The 20,039-nt window shown below is 42.2% G+C and overlaps 2 protein-coding genes across 13 annotated transcripts in view; one reads left to right on the forward strand and one right to left on the reverse strand.

Annotated features, from left to right (window-relative positions):
- Positions 1-12,667, forward strand: part of LOC116845494 (nephrin) — a 338,079-nt gene extending 325,412 nt beyond the window's left edge. For 7 of the 12 annotated variants that reach the window (XM_032818244.1, XM_032818246.1, XM_032818247.1 and 4 more), the window contains 4 exons: positions 1,337-1,492; positions 2,005-2,132; positions 3,484-3,667; positions 4,080-12,667. In XM_032818244.1, coding sequence (XP_032674135.1) covers positions 1,337-1,492; positions 2,005-2,132; positions 3,484-3,667; positions 4,080-4,558 — 947 coding nt within the window. In that variant the 3' untranslated portion in view covers positions 4,559-12,667. Of the gene's footprint in view, positions 1-1,136; positions 1,290-1,336; positions 1,493-2,004; positions 2,181-3,483; positions 3,668-4,079 lie in introns of those variants that run through there. The other 5 variants (XM_032818245.1, XM_032818254.1, XM_032818253.1 and 2 more) reach the window with 5 other exon arrangements.
- The window catches only part of LOC116845496 (uncharacterized protein CG10915), a 63,085-nt gene that overhangs the window by 34,405 nt on the left and 8,641 nt on the right, over positions 1-20,039 (reverse strand). The window lies entirely within an intron of this gene.

The following is a 20,039-nucleotide window of genomic DNA, read 5'->3' on the forward strand; positions in this document are numbered from 1 at the left end:
CCGAGCGATCCGCTCTCAGCATGAGTTGTTCGTACGATCGTGACGGTATATAATAAACGGTGGCGACGCTTAGCTTCGAAATTTTTTCGACGGCGTTATCAATTGCCTCCCGCTCCTTGCAGTAGTGATCGCGGAAGCTTACGGTGAAATACGGCGAAGTAACAACAGGCTTATGGCACAAAGTATCAGCGAGCGTGACGACACGCCGAAGTAAGTCGAGAGTAAAGGAGCCGACGTAAACGCGCAAATTGTCGTTCGCGCGCACGACATTATCTTCGCGGGTTCACGCTGAGCGGAAAAACGATCGGCCGGTAGGGATTGCTCGTTTGTCATCTGTCAAGAGGCCGCTAATATACGAAAAAAAAATCTCAGTTCGTGTAACCGAATAAAAATCAGACGAAAAACTTATTGACGAGAGGTAATATTACAATGTTGCTGTGACTGAAAACATTCGTCTGAACATTCAGCTGCATTAAAACTCGGTTGAGGTAACTGAGAAACTTTCAACAGGATTCTTTGTAATTGCAAATGAATGACTCCACAGAGATCTACTCGGTCTTCTTAGAAAATTATAATATAAGACGTGGTTCATGTGAGCCTACTGCAGAGAGAAAGAAAAAGAAAGAGATGCAAAATATACATTCTAAATAAAATTACATGTAACGTTTTCGATCATGTTGCAAACTCTTCTCAGTTTCATCTAACATGAGTTCGCATAAGTCAATGTCTCACATCACAATAATGCTTAAACATTACAAACTTTTCGCAATTATTTGCAATGCACTCATATAAGCCACATCTTATGTTATCTTTCTGTTTCTACAACCGAGTTTTTCCGAGTTTTTACAACCGAGTTTCTACTACGAGTTTTTCCATTTGGCTCTCAAATAACAGAAAATTCAGTCACACTAACGGAGTTGCTTTTTCCGTGTAACGCGGACAAGAAGAATGAGTAAACGACAGCTACTCGACTCCTTCTGTATCCGCTTCGCGTAGATTCGTCTCGTGTTAACTGCTCGCGACGCAAACATATCTCGCAGCGATTGCAGAATGTCGAAGTTGAACATGACTAACAATGTAGATCTACTCGGTGCATGAATAACAAACCGGTGATGGGGCATTGGCTTGGGTTACAGGCGAGGCGCCACCAACCGAGTTGACATCAAGTGAGAATAGTTCCTCCTACATCATCGTCATTATCATCACTGTTTCTGCCTCTGCTTGCCTACTCATTGCCGCGCCCATAGTCTTTGCTACAATAAAGTCGAGAAAGAAGGCCCAGCGTGCTGGTAAATATAATATTATCATGTGTCCTTTTTTTCCTTTATTTCCCTAGGACCGAATAAAGAGGAAAACCTGCAGGACGTCCTGTTGGAAAAGGGCGACTTTCCGATGAATTATGTCTATACGTTCGCAGCGACTTCCGTCATCTTTTTTATCGTTAATGTCTTCATCATGTTGTGGTACATAGTACGAAAGCGAAATAAAGCTCGTAAGTTCACGACCAAGATTATTTTAGCGCGATCACACACTCCGAACTATAGAAGGATCATCGCGCTGTTCACTTTAGCGTTTGACTACGGCTACGCGGTAAGATGAGTTGCCGACCCAGTATCGAAACTTTGGAAGCTCGGCATCTTATAATATCGATGAGAGGATAAGATGGTGAGCGTCTCTCGTTGCATCGATTTGAACGACCAACACTAGGTCGATCATAGATGGATTGGCCATCTCTTTTACGAAGATATAGAAGTTATCCTAACTTAAAAATTATATTGAGAGTATGATTATTCGTATAAATATAAGTTATTTATTAATTAGGTTTGTTACATTATATACCCATATAAAAAATATACGCGCAATAATTGATTCTACAAAAAAAGACAAAAAGAATCAAATCAATGCTGGATAGGCGGATTCGTCCTCCGTGAGGTCGTAGTCGCTCGTTCACACCTTCACACGCCATTCACACGTTCACCACGCATTTTCTTCACTTTGGCACAGGCATTAATAAGTCGCAGACTGCGGATATGTACGCACCGTCCACCGTCAACGGCGACACCATGACCGGTGAATTAAGTTCGATGTCGGACGAGAAGAGCGACGTTAACTTCGACGCTAACGATTACGTGGTCAGTGCCATCAGTCAGTATGTTCTTAGTAACAAGTAATTCCGGAGGGTAGGTTTGAGTTCTAGCAACACTTTTTCTGTTCTCCGACCTTCGCGTTTTGCTAATCTTTCGCTTCTTCTTCTTTTTGCGTTTTACCTTTCGTTTGGTTCCTTTTTTTCTCGCGATTCTTATTGCCGCGGTATTGCGATTTGTCCTCCGATAACGCGATGGGTTGCGATGGTTGATAACGGGACACTTTCTGCTCGTATTAACCGATACTTGCACTTTCCCACTTCGCTGACTTTCACGTATCTTTTAACCGTTTGCACGCGGAAGAGTAATTAACGTCGTATACATTAAGCGCACGTGATACTCTTCTATTATTTACTAATTATATAGGAGATACGCGAGAATTGTTATTTATACCTAGTGAAATCTTCCACCATAAGCGCGACTTTTGAATTATTCAACTTTAACAATTCAAAGCCAAGAAATTTTCTTTTTTACTTCTATAAAGGCAGTGTCGACGTGATATTTTTGCAGTTTTGTGCGGTGCGCGATTTAACATATCTTGATTTTCGTACAAAACTCGTTCATAAATATATCGTCATATATTCATGCCATGACCTCATAATGACCATACGTCATCCGAATGCAGAAAATTCGACCTAACTAAGGTAACTCAGGTAAATCAAATGCACATATCTTTTAAATTCAAGCGCGCTAAGTAGCGTTACGACGAAAGTAGTTCGTGATCGACACTCACAACATTTTGACCTCGCAAGATTTCACATTGCAACAAATTCTCTTAACGGAAACAAGTCTCGTGGCTTTCGTATTCATTGAATGCAGTCTTGCTCTCTCGCAGTAGTGTTAACTTTCGTGCACAATGGACGTAAGAGTAACGAAATGACAGCTGGATTAATCGATTTGCTATTTGAATAACTATAGAAATGTCGCAAACATTTTACATTATTGACACTCCACTCCATTACTCATACTTTCATTGGCAAAGATCTAAGGTATAAGAAGAAACATCGAAGCTTACATTGATATACTATTTATAAAGAGCGACGTGAAACATGAAAAAAAGAAAAACGAGTGAAAATCCAATTATATAAAAAACATGCTTTTATACATAAAATAAGGTCATGATTGAATTATGCACAAATAATATTCAATGAAAACGCGATAATTGATGTGAGTGGAATGGCACTCAATGTTGGTATCGATTGTATTATCAGTTCATTGGCAATTTTTCGTCGTCATCGTTACCGGGACTCGTTTCACGGCGATCCTGAGTGCACAAACAAGCGAACGTCGAGACGCAAGTCACGAATTAACGATCGTCGTTCACTCTGTTGCATGATAGGACGAGGGACGCAAAACCGCAGCTAGCACGTATTTAATAGATCAAACTATGCAGGATTTCGGGAAAGGTGGTTTAGAGATGCAGGTGCATCAAGGCACCCTCAGCCGTCGCAGCAATCACATGCAGACGTCGATGAACATGGACTCGCCGCCGCAACGAACTACCGCCAGCGGGACTCTTTCGGGTAAGTTCTTCACGAAGATCATCTTGTGCAACTTATACCTTCAATTCGCTCGAAAGTGCGATTACTTGTAGTGGTTAAGTACTTCTCTAACTTTCACCGATATAATTCTCACAATGACTTTTTTTTCATTGAATTCTCAGTTTATTCTTTTTCTATCGAGTTCGTTACTCGCTGTTTCCAGCCGCCGATAGTCGGAAACATAGCGGCTTAAGAAATAACAAGGCGAGCGCGATCATCTCGATTCGATAAGGTGGTGGGGCGCTACTCGTGCGCGTCTCCCATCATAGCACGTCGACTGTTCATTGTCGATACGCTGCCTCGAGCAGCATGTAACGTTACCGCGTCTCCCTGCGTCTGTTGTCCACGTTATATACCACCATGTATATCACATTATTGTTGTCTAATGTTACAGTGTCGAAGTCGAGTTACATCGGCAACCCGAGCCCGGCGCCGCCTAACGACGTGAGCTTCTACAGCGTAGAGATGGACAATGGCCGCTACATGGGCTACGATGGCAACCCGAGCCCGGCGCCACCCTCCATCGGGGACCCGACCGGCGGGCCTTACTACCCGTCGTCCATGGGCTCGACCGGTCACATAATGGGACACGTCGCGGGTAGCACCGGCACGCTGACGCGCACCAGGACGCTACCACGTCCAGTGCCGCCGCCGGACGTCACCGTGATGACCGCCGGCACCAAGTCACCGATACCGCCGTCGGTGCCGCCGCCGCCGGCCACGTTTGCCCGTGCCGGCGGCGTGAACCCTCATCCACATTCGCACCCGCACTCGCAGCACTCGCAGCCGCCGCCGCCACCTTGCCAGAGCCACCCGCTCTCGACGTTCGCTGCGACGCCGACATACTCCGACATCGACGGTCATCTTGTCTGAGGCTCGCCGATCTTCGGGCCCAGCTCGGTGCGCGGCAAGTACCGCGCCGTCGCTCAGGACGACGAAGACCGGCCGGTCGCGGTCACGGAGAGGAGCACGCGTCTGTAAACGACGAGGATGATGACGTCGGACGGCGAATCGTTGGGATTTGGTTCCCGGGACTCGTATCGTCCTTATCATACCCCGATCCTCATCTCCGTGGGCGGCGAGAAGAACAGCGCGGTCTTGCGAGCGACGGCATGCATTGCAGCTGGCAGTCCGGCACTCATCATGCGCCTGAACAATCTCGAAGACTCTGTTTTGTGCGCGAGAAAGAAAGTATGAGGAAGTGTGTAAATAGAGAAAGGGAGTAAACGAGAGCGAGCGAGAGAGAGAGAGAGAGAGAGAGAGAGAGAAAATGTGTATGTATGTGCGAGAAGCGAAGAGAGAACGTTAACGAGGGTGATGCACCAGGTTCGCTGTAAACACGCCTTTCCCTTCCGCGGCTATTTCCTAGAGCGAGGAGACGACGGCGTTCCTGCGACGATCTCCTACGCGATTGAATTCTAAGTAGGAATATGTTAATCGACCGCTCGACGAGGAGCGAGCGACGGTAAGCTCGGAAAGAGAGGAGAAGCTCTTCCGAAGAAGAGGAGCAGTTTCTCCTCTCGAACAGATCCGAGAATGGTTTTACCGTTCTTCCGCTATCTTACCTTCCCATCTTTCCCCAATTTCATCAGCTCTATAGCTCTTCGTAGTCTTTGTCCGCTCGCCTTAGCGTTACTATGTGCCCCGAAGAGAAAGAGAGAGAGAGGGAAAAGGAAAGAAAGAAAGAAAGAGTGAGGAAGCGATACAACCGGCGACACGTCGAACGATCGAAGCTGCAAATATCGACGCTGTCGATCGTCGAGCGAAGTAGGTCATATATTTTCTGTAAATACGCGCAATCAGACATTAGTTAGGCACACCGAATACCCGCGGCAATAATTTCGTTCTTCGATTGCTTCACGCTGGAGACACGTGCACACACCGATTGTGTATGCTGTCGCATCGCGACAATTGTGTTTAGATATCACTATGCACGGTTATCAACGACGATCGGCAAATCCATGAGACATCTCAGAAATATCTTTTGACCGAGCGACCATTTGTTCGCTCCAATCACTGACCACGCCGAAACGGTGGTGGTTCCGAATTGTAACCGCGTGCTGCACAAGATCACGCGACAACGTGGCGTTGCATTATCGATAGAGATATTATAAGGATACATCCGTTTTTGAACGTTAACTAATGTCACGATTCGAAATTGGAAGAAACGAGAATGTCATACACTTTTTGAGAAATTGGTCTTGTAGAACTAAACGGAACTTGTATTGAAGCTCTTAGATATTTGCTCAATAGGAGTGAATATCGGCTATAATATTGGTCTTATGTTGTAACAAAAGAAGAAATCCAATTATTTATTAGTGGATTATACTCTCTAAATTTCTTGAAGTAAAATTTTATTGGAAAACCAAAGTGTGTGACATCGCTAAGTAGTCACATTTTTCACTCGAATGTAGGGTGAATTTTTCATTTGGAGTCGATGAGTGAATATTTTAACTTAAAATTGGAAAGTAAATTTGATGTATCTCATCGTCACAAGAAGAAATTCACTCCAATCAATTGAAACATTCAGTCAGAATCTACTCTAAGTTTGAATGAGACATTCACCCTTGCTATTTCAAGTGGTAGTATTTTCATTGTCGCTTCGAGTGAATTTTCACTCATTTTGAGTAAAATTTTACTTCAAAAAATTTAGAGAGAGAGAGAGTAACAGGAAATATACTGCAAAATTATGTCATCATCAAATCACCCGTTTTCGATATGCGTCCGCGTTATATATCACGAGTCTATTCATCTGTCTTCCAAGTCGCAGACTGACATTGGTTATCCTAGTTCCGAGGCATATTGATATCGCTGATATGACGTTTCCATACTGAGCACTGATTACCGCACGATCTCACACTGATATTGAGTTCCGAGATACAACCGATAGCAGTTAATGATCGCGCGCGATAGCCCCTTTAATATAGAGCTCGCAGCTTCGCAGGAGTGGGCATATCCGTCATGACCGTCCATTGTTTACTTTCGCGTCGATGTCGGCTTATCCCGACGATTCGAGGCTGAGGAAGGCGAGACAATCGTTATTACAAGGAGAAGAGGAACGCACGGAGTCGTAGCGAGCGCGATAGCGCGCGGTGAGGTTGAATCTTCTTTCCCCATCCCCCGTTCAAACCGTGTCGTTTACGATGCTATTTGAGTTAACGGCGTCTCCTTGAACGCGGCACCGCTGCTAGATGGTCGAGTTTAGCGCTAAATGTGCACGATCCGCTCTCAAACCTCAACATTTTCCTCTCAGTGACGCTTAGTGCTGGATAGTCACACTTAGTGCTAAATGACGAGAATACCCAACGAGTCCGTCTCTTTCGTATTTCACAGGGGTGTTCGAGATTTCACGATCTTTAGGAGGATAGGTGGGAGAGCCTGAAGCCAATCGTCACGAGGGAAGATTGTAATCCCCGCAATAATTGCCTCGGTTACTACGTATTTCCCGAGAAGGGAAGGAACGAAATTGTATTCCTCGTGATAAATGCGACGGTTGATATGTTACACTGCCTTGAAACTTTGAGATAACTTAGTGAACTGGAGGATTTCTTTTCCGCAAACGTAAAACTTCTTTACTAACTTTTCTTTATATCTTGTAAGATGTAAATCTCGATTTCAATACTTCTTGACTGCCACCTTCGGGTCGAGCTCAGGCTGTCCTATATGTGAAAGAGAGAAAGATTACACGTGGACTCGAGCCACGTGCGGTACCCTCGAGTAAAAAAAAATAGTTCCCGGGACACGAACGCGTATATGTCGAGTACACTATTGCAACGTAGACGCATTTGCATATCATAACTAGCGCGTTCACGCTTTAATTGCTCCCGCATTAATCACTTGTGTTGCTTATGTTGCGTGCATTGCGATCGTTGTTCCTCAAGTAACTTGAGTAACTTGCGTAACTCTTGCGAAAAATAAGCGAACCCGACGTACATAGAGAACGGAGTCTTCACTGCCGAACCCGAAGTCAATACCGTAGGTAGTTCATTGACCGTATTACTGTCTATATAAGTATACTTTTACCCCTTTTACATGCGCAATATGTGTACACGTATACGCGACATACACACACACACACAACAAACACACGCATTGATTATTGAACGACCATCCGTCGTGTTATGCTCCTACGACGTTAATCGGTGTGAGACACGTGAGCGAAACACACACACACACGCTCGGTCGCACGTTAAAACGTACGTTAAACATACGTTTGTGTTTTATTGGTAACTTCGGTTTCTCGGAGATGCTTCGAACTTTTGCGTTCGCTACGTGAACACGAGCGGATCGACAGCTCGTGTACATTGAGCATGTCTCCTATAATCGTGCGAATTTATAAAGTCGCGAATCGATCGCGCGCTACTATCCAAATTTCTTCGAGAGAAATTTTACTCGAGAAGCGGAGTGACAGCCGAGTGGCCACTCGAATTTGAATTGTTTTTCACTGTAGAGTGAATCCTCCACTCAGGATCGTCGAGTGAATATCTTCACTCGAAATTGAAGAGCGAATCTGACGTGCCTCACCGTCGGACGAACAATTTTACTTCAATCAATTGTAACATTTGCTCGTACAGAGCCAGAACTCACGCTGAGCTCGAGTGAAACATTCAATTCTCTCTTGTAACTTTGAGTGGCAGTATTTCCATTGCCGCTTGATTTGTTTCGAGTGAGATTTTACTCCGAGAAATTTGGACAAGCATGACGAGGCCAGGACGACTTCGAGCGAGTCGTTGAGATCCGACAATTCGATCGCGATCTCCTGAGTTGATCGCCGGATCGTCTCACGCGAGAAGAGGACGTGTCCAGGAGAGATGTGATGGCATCGTAACATAATCAACGGGAGAAAACGAGAAAGAGGAGAGAGTGAGAGAGAGAGTGTGTGCAAGAAAAACGCGAGAACGGGGGAGCCATACCAGTGAATGTCTTGGCGTAGTGATATCTTGAACAAAGACAATAGTACATAAGTTTAATTGCTACGATGGTTTTTAGTTTTTAGAATTAAATAAAGAATTCTGTCGGCGCGGCGGCTGTGTCGGGAGGGCTGCGCGAGAGAGGATTCTCCGCATCGGGCAGGACGGCTGTATGCGGATTCGCGCGGACGATCGAAAGCGCGGATAGCTCGTAGCTCGACTAAATGTTCATACATATACATATATTTTTGCATTTATTTCCATTACGATTATGATTAAAACCATGTACATAGTGCGATACGTCTCAATGTTTCACACGGTCGAGAGAGGGAGAGAGAGAGAGAGTGAGAGAGGGAAGGGAGAGAGCGAGCGAGAGAGAGGGAGGGGGGAGAGAAAAATTACAAAAAAGAGAAAAATGCGAAACGAAGTAATTCAAATGGATCATATGAGGGTCTCACTTATACCTAGGCTATAAACGAAGTATGCTAGAAGGTATAACACACGCTGTATATCTGAAGAGAAAGAGAAATAAGACGAAAGAAAAGAGAAAAATAACAAAATAACAAAAAGAAAGAATTATCCCGGTTATATATTGGACGAGACAACGTCTTTCCGTTCGTCGAAAGCCTAAGTAGTCAGCGTATATTTTTGAAAACGACGACGAAACTCGATGCGTTTGGCCTACTGTAAGAAGAAGGTATTATTACGAGGGAGTCATGTAACGCACGATACGTCCGCGCCGGCGGTAAAGGGCTGTGACAATGAAGTGCAGGTCTCAGCAGCAGCTGCGTCGCGTCGTCTTCATCACGATCACGATTTCAAGTGTAGCATCGCGTCGCCGATAAACAATCGTATATAAATAGTGCACTTCGTCGTCGCGATTAATTATAACGACAACTATGATTTCTCGCCGCGCTTGTGTGAAATTCGTTGCTCGCCCCGAGATCGCAAGGAGGATATCCTTTTATTAACGATAAAGCTTCCTCCGTGCGTGCGATCGCTGAGAAAAGCATAGAGTAATAAAAACAGGACAAAAACGAAAGTCGGTCGGACGAGCTCTACGGGACCTGCACTTTAGCCTGCGGATGGAATTGTTCGTGTAGGAGACAATTTATACTTTACCCGGCGGTCACGTGCGTTCCATGCTCGGGAGATTGTTTGAAAGTTTTATGGATAACGTTTTCCGTAGCGTACGCGTATTGTTGTTTCAATTACAGCGATTATTTGTTACGGTAGATTTTACGAAAGCTTAAAGAAGGAAAAGGGAGAAACAGAGAAATAAATAAATAAAAAAGTGAAAGAGAAAGATAGAGAGGAAGAAAGGAAGAGAGAGAGTGAGAGAGAGAGAAACACAGAGACGTGTATTGTTAACCGCCGTTGTGTATGGAGCCGCACAGTTCGGCTTAGACTGATGATAAGAAATTCACGTATGCTCAATTAGAGAACATGTTCGCGCATAATTAAGAGTTCTATTTACATATACATGTTTTATATTTGTAATTAAACAAATCACATCTATACTTAATATTACCTGAAGATTATTAGATTTATGTAATCTCCAAAGTATTTGCTCATCAAAGTGCTAGGCATGTTAGACGGACCGCTATTCGTCCAAAATGGTACCTTGGAGATGGACATACCATCTAAACAGTACGATATTTGATATTTTACATAATAATAACTCGTATAAAATTCCGTTGATTACTCTAAGACATAGTCAATCCTAATTATACAATCATTAAGGATATGGAAGAAGGAAATCAATTAATCGTTTTACATGTATATATATACATACATATATAAATATATACGTATATAATATGTACATAGCACTTAGATAGACACGAAAGGAAAAAAAAAAAGAGAAAGAATACTTAACGAATTATATCAAACTACGAAGAGAAACACAAAACGAATCGAGAGCTTTTGTACTAGGTGTATATTGGTATTGTATTCACTTTGTATCGTTCTTTTTATCGGCGATTATATCGATAAATAGAAATTAGCGACAGCGTCATTGTGTTTTGAAAAATGTTTGTGAAAAATCGCGGAGGAAGAGAACGTTCAACGACACATGGGTCTCGGGAGGCGAATCGAGGAAGCATCGAAGGGAGTAATAGGCAAAAAAAAGAAAAAAATAAGGAAAGAAACGATAGGATATCAGGATTAAAAAAGGAGCGCTGAGAGGGCGCGACGCCGCGAAATTATCCGTTCCAAAATTGATATCGCCAGTGTTCCACATCGCGTCTTCGCGTCGCACGATTTTTCATACGATCCCCCTCCCGCGAGGGATCCTTTTTACGTGACCAGGCTTCTACTTTTTCACGCGTAGGGACATAATTTTTAACCCCTTTGTGCCGTGAGCGTTGCGCCAATTACGAAAGTATGTTGTACTCCTCCCCTTTCGAAGGTACGTAACTATATTACGCCGCGACTGGTCTAAATGTTGCTTCCGTTTTATGTGCCAATCGATTGATGTTCTTCGACGTGTGTAAAATACCGTACGATGTTAAACAAAGAACATAGAGCAAAGAAAAAAACGAAGAGAGAGAGTGTGGAGAATCGAGACGAAGAACCCGACGTCGGCCGACGACCGTTCGAGATTTCAACGGAAATTTTCTACGAAGCGCGGCCGGCGCTGTTTTCCCGAGTACAACAGATACATCAAATGAGAAGAAGAAGAAGAAAGAAAGAACGTAAGAAGACGAAGACGTGGAAGAGGAAGAAGAAGGAGAAGATAAGGCAGAAAGGAGACAAACGTGAATTAAAGCGAAAAAAGGAAAAGCTCTCTGATCGGATACGGTGTAACATAATTGAATGCCCATGATTACTGATTAATGTACATATACATAGTATTTTTACATTCTAATTCTAAATTACATTTCCAATTCTAAATGGTATACACACACATACGCACACACTCATTCACTAATACAACGCGCATATAGACACAAACACACACACACACACACACCCACGCTATATACTTGCGTACACATACAAATACACACTCTGTGAGCTTCGCTTTGTCGTCTGTGTATCGATCGCGACGTCGTTCAGTCCCGTCATCGGTCCCGTCGAACGTGTATCTCGTACAAAAGTGCATTTACACGAAGCAGCGGTTATTGCTCAGCAGCATCCTCTTCTCTGTTAACTCCCCATACCATGTATATCCGCAAACATACAAACACACATATATACCTGCATACATACACACACAATATACGAGCACGCTGCTGTACAACATTCAACAAATACATGCCTTGTGCCTTCGCCGCACCACGTTACTTAAACCGTAATAATGTAAGAGGAAACAAAGAGACGAGAAATGGAGAGACTTGTTAACTGTTTACGCGCAACGCACTTTGCGACTGTTTTGAGACGCACTCGTGCGATTTATTATCGGAACTGTGCTCGTCGCAAAAATTGCCTGATGGATGAGCGTCGATGTCATCTTGACGAACGCTCTCGAAATACACGAAACACCAATCAAGTTAAACACCACCGCGCGCATTTACTTTTTTTTTCTTTCATTAGAAAGAACAGGTCTTGTTTTCTTTTTAACGCGATCTCACTCGCATGTCGCGATTATCGTAGCACCGTTAGCGCGGGATCTCGCAGAAATTGAACGGCGTGATTCCTTTCTCACAACAACTGCCAATATTTTGTAATTCGATTCGAACGAGATGTAAATGGGGTTTAATACGTGAATACATAAAGGCGGAGCGAAGCTCACAACACGCTAGTCCTTAATTTAAAACCAAAGTAAAGCAACATTGTGTAGCATTTAAGAATCTCTATTACGTATACACACCTGTGTGTCTATACAGACATAATTATAATTAACGATTCAATCATTGTAATTAGGTAAACGACTAACCGATAAGCAAATAGGTAAAAATAAGCCACTCATTACGTGTATCATCTTATTTTCTCCCCCATTCATAATTTTTCACTACACAATTAACAACATTTTATCTAGGAGCCTTTCGTCAAGCTAGGATTATTCTGTATCTGTATTCTGTATATTGTTTTCTATTGCGACTATTAAAACTGATTGTCAACTTATAAATCTCAGTTTGTTGCACCTCCATCACGCAATCCGTTACTATCCCGTTTCGTTTACAATACCACTAAACATAATATCAAGCCAACGAGTAGACTTTTAATTAAAAAATGAAAGAACAGAGAATCAGAACTGAAGAATTGGAGATCAAATTGTTTAGTTAGAATTGGAGTCGGAATGAGAATTGGTGAAAGATTTGGATTAGAAGATGCAAACAACTTTTTCTAGAAAATCTTGATCTTTCTATAAAGGAAACTGTACATACTGTAGCGTTTTCTTTTCTTTGGAAAAATTTTTACTAAACTAGAACAATACAGGCCGGGGAAATAAAAGAAGATCAAAAGTCTTGTAATCATATGTCAATGTATATTTTTCCTTTTGTATAGCACAGAAGATAACAATTACTATTGTATTACATTACATTTGTTGTCATTCTGGACATAGAGGATGATAATGATGATCGTGACGGTAATAATGACGATGATGATGATGATGATAATGTCGAACAATTATGATAGAAACGAAGTGTATTAGATAGATTTTAATGGAAATACATCCCTTAGACATCATAACCGGTTGCGATGTTCGAGTCTGGTTTCTTCTTTATAAAAGAGACAAACAAGATCACTTGTTGAAATCAATTTATCAGCGTGTTATTATTACTAGACTGCTCAGTCTTGATGCAACTTATTTACTCGTGATCTACGTTGTGTTACAATTTTCCACACGTGTATTTCACGTAATCGCACGTAAAAACAACTCTCATTATGCATAATTTAAAAGTGCAATACTTGAAATTTCAAGAGACTACTAACCAAGAAGATCTACAGTCTGTCATCGCAATCACGCACATTCGCAGGCAACGGTGAAATCAGAGTATCGATATCGAGGAATCATTACGATTACGAGTCCTAGTTTCGCTATTAATTACACTAAGTCGTGCAAATGATGGAGACGAGAATTTCGCTCGAAGAGTATCTTGTTACCAGAATTTCGTCGACGGGATATTTTTCGTAGATACGAACGAGTGTCCGTCGCAACGAGATCACGCACGGAATTCGCGTGATCCACGAGGAAAAGAAATCGATAATAGCGTTTACACACGACCTGATTCCCTAATTGCACATTCGAAAAGAAAAAGGACGCGAGCGCGTTTTTTGTATATATATATATATATTTTTTTTTTGTTTTTCCATGTCCTTCTTTATTACACCTCTCCTATAGAAACCACAATTTTCTACAGTCCGAAGCATTTCCCTCCCTTATCTTTCTCTCTCTCTTTCTCTCCTTCTCGTGACGATTATTATTCGAAAAGAAAACCTCACTGGGTTTCGTTAGAATTCTGTACATCAATGAGACGACAATCGCTCGCTACTCGTGATCATCGACGTGAACTCAATCAATATCGACAGGTACCATGCTGTGTGATATCTCAGTATACAGGGTATAGTTTAAAATAAATACGGATCTTCTCCTATGTTCTAACGCTCATTGATCGACAGAATATATCGAGTAATTATTACGATAACTTACAAAGTGTATTTGCAAATCTATTCAAGTATACCTCCGCCTGCACATGAGGAGGCATCCTTGCGACGAGAGTGACGCAATTTACAAATTGTACACGTACTAAGTACAATTGCGAGGATCTGCCGGAGGAGAGTGTCCGACGCTCGAGAATTTTCGTCATTCCACCGGAATTACAACGAACGCTACTGGAAGATCTCGAACTGAATTTCGGTGTTGGCATTCTTCAGAAAAGCGCGAAAGTCACCTGATATATTTACAACATGACGAGATTTAAAGCTGGCGTTCAAGAAAAAAACGCCCTTAACGCAAATAATATGTAAAAAAAAGAGAAACTTGAAAAATATACATTATCACGCACAGCCAATAGTTTGAGTAAATCTATTTGAATCTCGCGTCGAATAACGTTTCAACAGAAATGATAAATTGATTTAAAATCGACCTCTGTCTTTCCCTCTTTTTCCTCTTGTTGACACAAATATCAAAAGTGTTGGTAAAAACCGCAAGAGACGCAATTTTCTGACACTCTCATCGGTAATTCGTCAATAGGCTTTTGTGGTGTTTTCATTATACTTCATTATTTGATCACTTTATACTTCACTTGACGACACGCTCGCCAACACTCATACGAAAATATCATATCTAAGATCCTAATATGACTACTACTCAGCGGTGATAATTTCCCGCCTGTCTTCCCCAGGAACAGCCAATCATGAATGTCAACGGGCGAATTGAATTTCTACGGTACTCAAACTGTTGACCGACAGTGTATAATGCACCACATATTAATGTCTAATAAGCCTGTAGAAGCTCCTAATTACACTCGGCGGTAGGCTAAACTCGGTGAACTCAGAGGGAGAGAGTTATAAAATAAAACAGCGATCGAAAGCGCCTTACAACGTAAAAAAAATCACAGTTTCGTTTAAAAATCTAGGTTCATATGTATATTATATATATATGTATAAGCGGTATTAAATAGTTGTACTATTTACAATCTCGGAAGGCCTCGCGCGACCTATCGATCCACACGCACACGCTCTAGTAATTATAGTCAATTAATAAGTACTCTCGGTCTCCCAGCTCCGCTCGCGAGAGCCATCGGTTCTATCTACGCGATCTGGAGAGAGAATATAGTTAATAATAACACTTATATATAAAACGACATGCGCGCACACGCTCGTGCTCGCACACACTCGAGTGAATACGATATTTTTGATCCGGTACTTTGACATGGATGAGGTTCGCGCTCTCGTGGTAAGGTAAAAGACAACAGCGACGACAACAGGTGTATTAGCCGCGCCGGTCTCTTATATTATCTCGTATTTATCTCGTATTTATCGTGTCCGGACAGTCCAGCCGATAGTCTGATCGATCGACCGAGAAAGAGGGTATCTTTTGCCTTATCACCATGACAACACAATTGTCGTCAACACGCACGATCTCGTGAAATGCAGAGGAAGAGGGGCGCTTTGATTGTGAATGTACCGCGTGTAATATGCGAATAATGGCGCTCAAACATCTTGCGCGTATAAAAGTTTGTCTCTCTTCTAATAATTCGCTATCACTCGCAGAGGATCCGAAATCTTTCCTATCTATGCGATGGAACGCACGACGATGACGAGGGTGATATCTTTAAGTCAGGAGGAATCGCGATATCGAAATTGCGCTTATCAAAATCAGAAACTCAAGCTCTGAGAAAATGGATCATACCACTGATCGCAAAAGTGACAACGAGAATATGAGAAAATTCGCACGTGGCATTTGGAACATTCTATCGCCACGAGAGAGAAAATAAATACGATAGAACTAAGTGAGATATTTTTTTTCCGAACACAATTGTGTCGTTAGTGAATATCTTTCGCGAAAACAACCATCTAAACAGAAACATGCGGACTATTCTCGCGATCGCAGATACGATTTTGCATTTTTATACAACGCTCGTTTCTCTTTTTTCTCTTTTCCCTTTTTTTTTTCTTTCTAATTCGTAACACATACTTTTAATTTTCTCATCGGAACGCACGAGTATGTCGGCGATGCGCAACGAGAAACCACTCGGCACGCGTGAATCTCGCGTCTTCGAAATAATAGCGAGTGAACTGAAACGTCCGCGAATCGCTGGAAACAAATCCACGAGAAACACGGCTTCAAGCTTATAAGTCGAGTCCAACATTTCCCCGCACCGCGAAAGCCTCAAATACCCAATAATCGATATCGCAATCGCAATGGTGAACTCTCAAGCCGCGGGAAGGCGAATTCCTCTCGGGACGCAATCCCTCGCGTTAATAACAATCCCAAAACGAAAATAAAAAAAGTGCTTCGTCGAAATGTTCGCTTTGCGTAACGAACACCGTTGCATCGGTCGAGGATCACCGCCGTCGAAAATGCAACGTTAACACACGTATAATCGAGAGAACGCATAATTAATAGAAAACGCCAACAAAGACAACGGACTTAACAAGATTCGTTAATGTTTAGAGATATGAATGGGTGCCTTATACGGCATAATATATTCTCTTGTGACAGCTTCGACGAGCATCCGCTTTCTCTTCCTCTCTCGCGCTTCGGACGCTCGATATACATCCGCCCGCTTTTACATACGGCTCGCTATCGACCCCGGCTCTGTTTCACCCCTAAAACTTTAACGGCCGCCCTTAACATGCGAGACTGGCACTGTGCCTTGTTGTACACATATATACACATCGTACACGACAGAATTAACAAGACATGAATCGCGACATGTGACTCATTATTCGTTTTCGACGTCTACTTCTCCTCTTTTACGGCTAACTTACGCTCTTACGTAACGTCATATCGATTACTATGTACACTGATTACCTATCGATCAAGTACCAAAGTATCGTTTGCTTTCATGGAGCTACGGCCTGTGACGTGCACGTTCTTATTGTATCTATGTATGTATGTATATATGCACTGAGAAAAAATAAATTGAAAATTTATTTTTGAGACATAAAGTTTCTTTCAGAGATAAACTTGATTTCATAGAAGTCAACTTTACATACCAGAAGTAAATTTGGCAGTATTTTTTCTCAGCGTACGTGCGTCAGTACCAAAAGCGGATCTGTTCTTTTAAACAGAATATCGTCTTTTTCGTCATTCACAAACGCAGGAAGTCGCAAAAGACGCGAGCCTCATCGAGACAATCGCATATGCGATTCGCTCGCGAAGCATCTTTCTCACAAGTGTTAATTATTTATTAGTAGCTATCTATTAGTCACACGCGCATACACACACATACCGGCACGGAAAACGGAAACTTTGTGCGATGAATGATACGTGAAGAACACAGCGGCCTTCGAGAGTCGGAGAGGTGCGTCTTCTGGGTCGCGCGTTTAGCGCTAAACGTACCCCTAAGGTTGTCTAAGGGCCAGTTACACCAGTCGAGTGATGAAGTGACTAGTAATTAAATCATATGTCTGTCTTCGTTTTTTCTTTAAAATAAACAAAGGCAAACACGTATTTTAATTGTTATCTTACTTACCACTCACGGTTGGTGTAACCGTGTCTAATTTTCAATAAAATATCAATTTAATCAACCTCACAATCAGAATTCAACTTTCAATTCACCTCAAATAATACGAGAAATCTTCGTGCGTGAGATGAATGAAGCTCAGAATTAAACAGCCACGTTTAACGCCAAACGCACCATCAGAATGCGGACCTTGAATGAGCCTTGAACTTTCTTAAACATTTTGTTATGTAACTTTCTACATATATATATGTATGTGTATAAATTTTTATACATGTATAGCACGACTCGTATATATGTGAATATGTTGGACATGCGTGTGTACGTGTGTGTATAGATAACAAGAACCCAATAAACACCAACGCTAACAGTGACATTACATCTCAATGTTATGATTTTTCACTCAACAATATATATGTAACTGTTACACACGCACTTATATATATTGCACTTACATTGTTGAGTGGAAAATTATAACACTAATGTTACGTTACTTATAGTTGGTGTTTATACTAGGAGTCGCTCTTGGAGAATAATAATTCCCACGTAGACGATGTGCCTCTCTCAAGAGCCAGTCTTCACTTCTAACTGCAAAGAGTTGTCCCGACCACTGTCGACAGTCGCTATCAAAGAGTGATACCCCTAAATGTACATTCACAGTCTACCTCGGACGAATCACTGTTGGATTATAATCTTGACTTAGACAACAAGCGAGCGCGCGATGATGAGATCTCCGGCGAAATCGTCACTTCCTGTCAACATTTTCTTATTGATACGGTCGCCTCGGTGCAAAATTTCTCATTCTCTTATTCGGCGTGAGAAGCACACCTATTATTTATTATTATCATAGTCGTTAGCGCTACTCTCTACTGTTAATTTCTCTAATGCTAACATCGTTAACCAGTCCGGCTGTCGCTGCTACCGCCGTCGTCGCTGCTGCTGTCGCTGCTGCTATTGCTGCCGCCGCTACTGCTGTCTCCATTGCCGCTTTCGCTGCTGCTAATGCTATTAGTGTTACGCGATTGTGTTAGCGTCGTTACTATTCACCTTAATTATCGTTATTACCACTAGTGTCCTCGTGACCAACGTGATCAGCAGGATCGTTTAATCTGATTATTGTTTTACAACGTTATTTACTCGTTACTTCACTATTATTATAATACATTATTGTTATTGTGGCTGTACTGCTGTTCTGCTTGTTGTTGTTGTTGTTTTGTAGTTTTGTTGTTATTATTGCGAGCACGTTTGTTTTATTTTGTATCCTCAGTGTTACAAACTTCGTGTAACTCCCTTGGTCCTGGTCCCAGCAGTTCCTGCTTGTGTTTGTCGCAGTGATGATCGACAGAGAGTGACTTTTATGTTTCTTACGTAAGTATATATGCCAGGGTGTTACACCACGGATCGTGTGACGGGGTCGTGACGGAAACCGCGAACTTAAGTACTAAAAGACGCGCGTCAACTAAAACACTGGAAGACTTAGCAACGCCGGGATGATCGTTCGTGATTTCAGGGATCACACATCGTGATAGAAGGATGTCCTAAGGTCATAAAACACTGTGAGTCGCGTGTGTATATACAGTTGCTACATATACCTTCGCGGATAGGTATTTCACGAGAGCGGTCGATAAAACGTGATGCAAAAGAAATCGCCTGTAACATCCGCTTCTTCCTCTTTTTATTCACCGTACCGGAGAAAGAAGCGGAAGCCAAGACAGTTCAAGACAGTTACGAGGACTCGTAACTGCGACACAGACTATCCATCGCGATTGAGTAAGCGAATAAAGAGTCGTGACAAACATGATTACATCGTGATATCGTTCAACCGGTAAAAATTGCGAGTGTTGTCTCCAAAGTGTTCTCATGATTTAAACGGCAAATCTCGATCGTGTACCGTGCTCTCTAAATTAAGGACGGTAAAAACTGCGAAGACAAGAAACTAATCCCTACGACTCCCCTGGATACAATCACCACGTGCACGTTTTACCTGAGATTACGAATAAATCGTCGTCCAAGACAGACGAATATGCGTACACGCTCGACAACCACTCTTTCTTTGTTGCTCAGCGATTTGTCAGCGGTTTTAAACGAATGAGTATAAAACACCGATCTCTTCGTTCCTACTTTCCCGCTTGATTGCGCGGGGATCTTCGTCAAAGAAGGTTTCAGCGAAGCTTAGGTGAGGCAGGAAATAAATATCGTGTTTTCTCTAGAGAGATAGTGCAACGCACGCGATTGATTAGTCGGCTCACGAGATACGCGAGTGTGAGTGTATATATATATATATATATATATATATATATATATATATATATATATATATATATATATATATATATATGTATGTGTGTGTGTGTGTGTGTGTGT

This window comes from Odontomachus brunneus, unplaced genomic scaffold (assembly GCF_010583005.1).
Source record: "Odontomachus brunneus isolate Ranch 3 - 2012 unplaced genomic scaffold, Obru_v1 Obru_scaffold_052, whole genome shotgun sequence".
Taxonomy (NCBI): Eukaryota; Metazoa; Arthropoda; class Insecta; order Hymenoptera; family Formicidae; genus Odontomachus; species Odontomachus brunneus.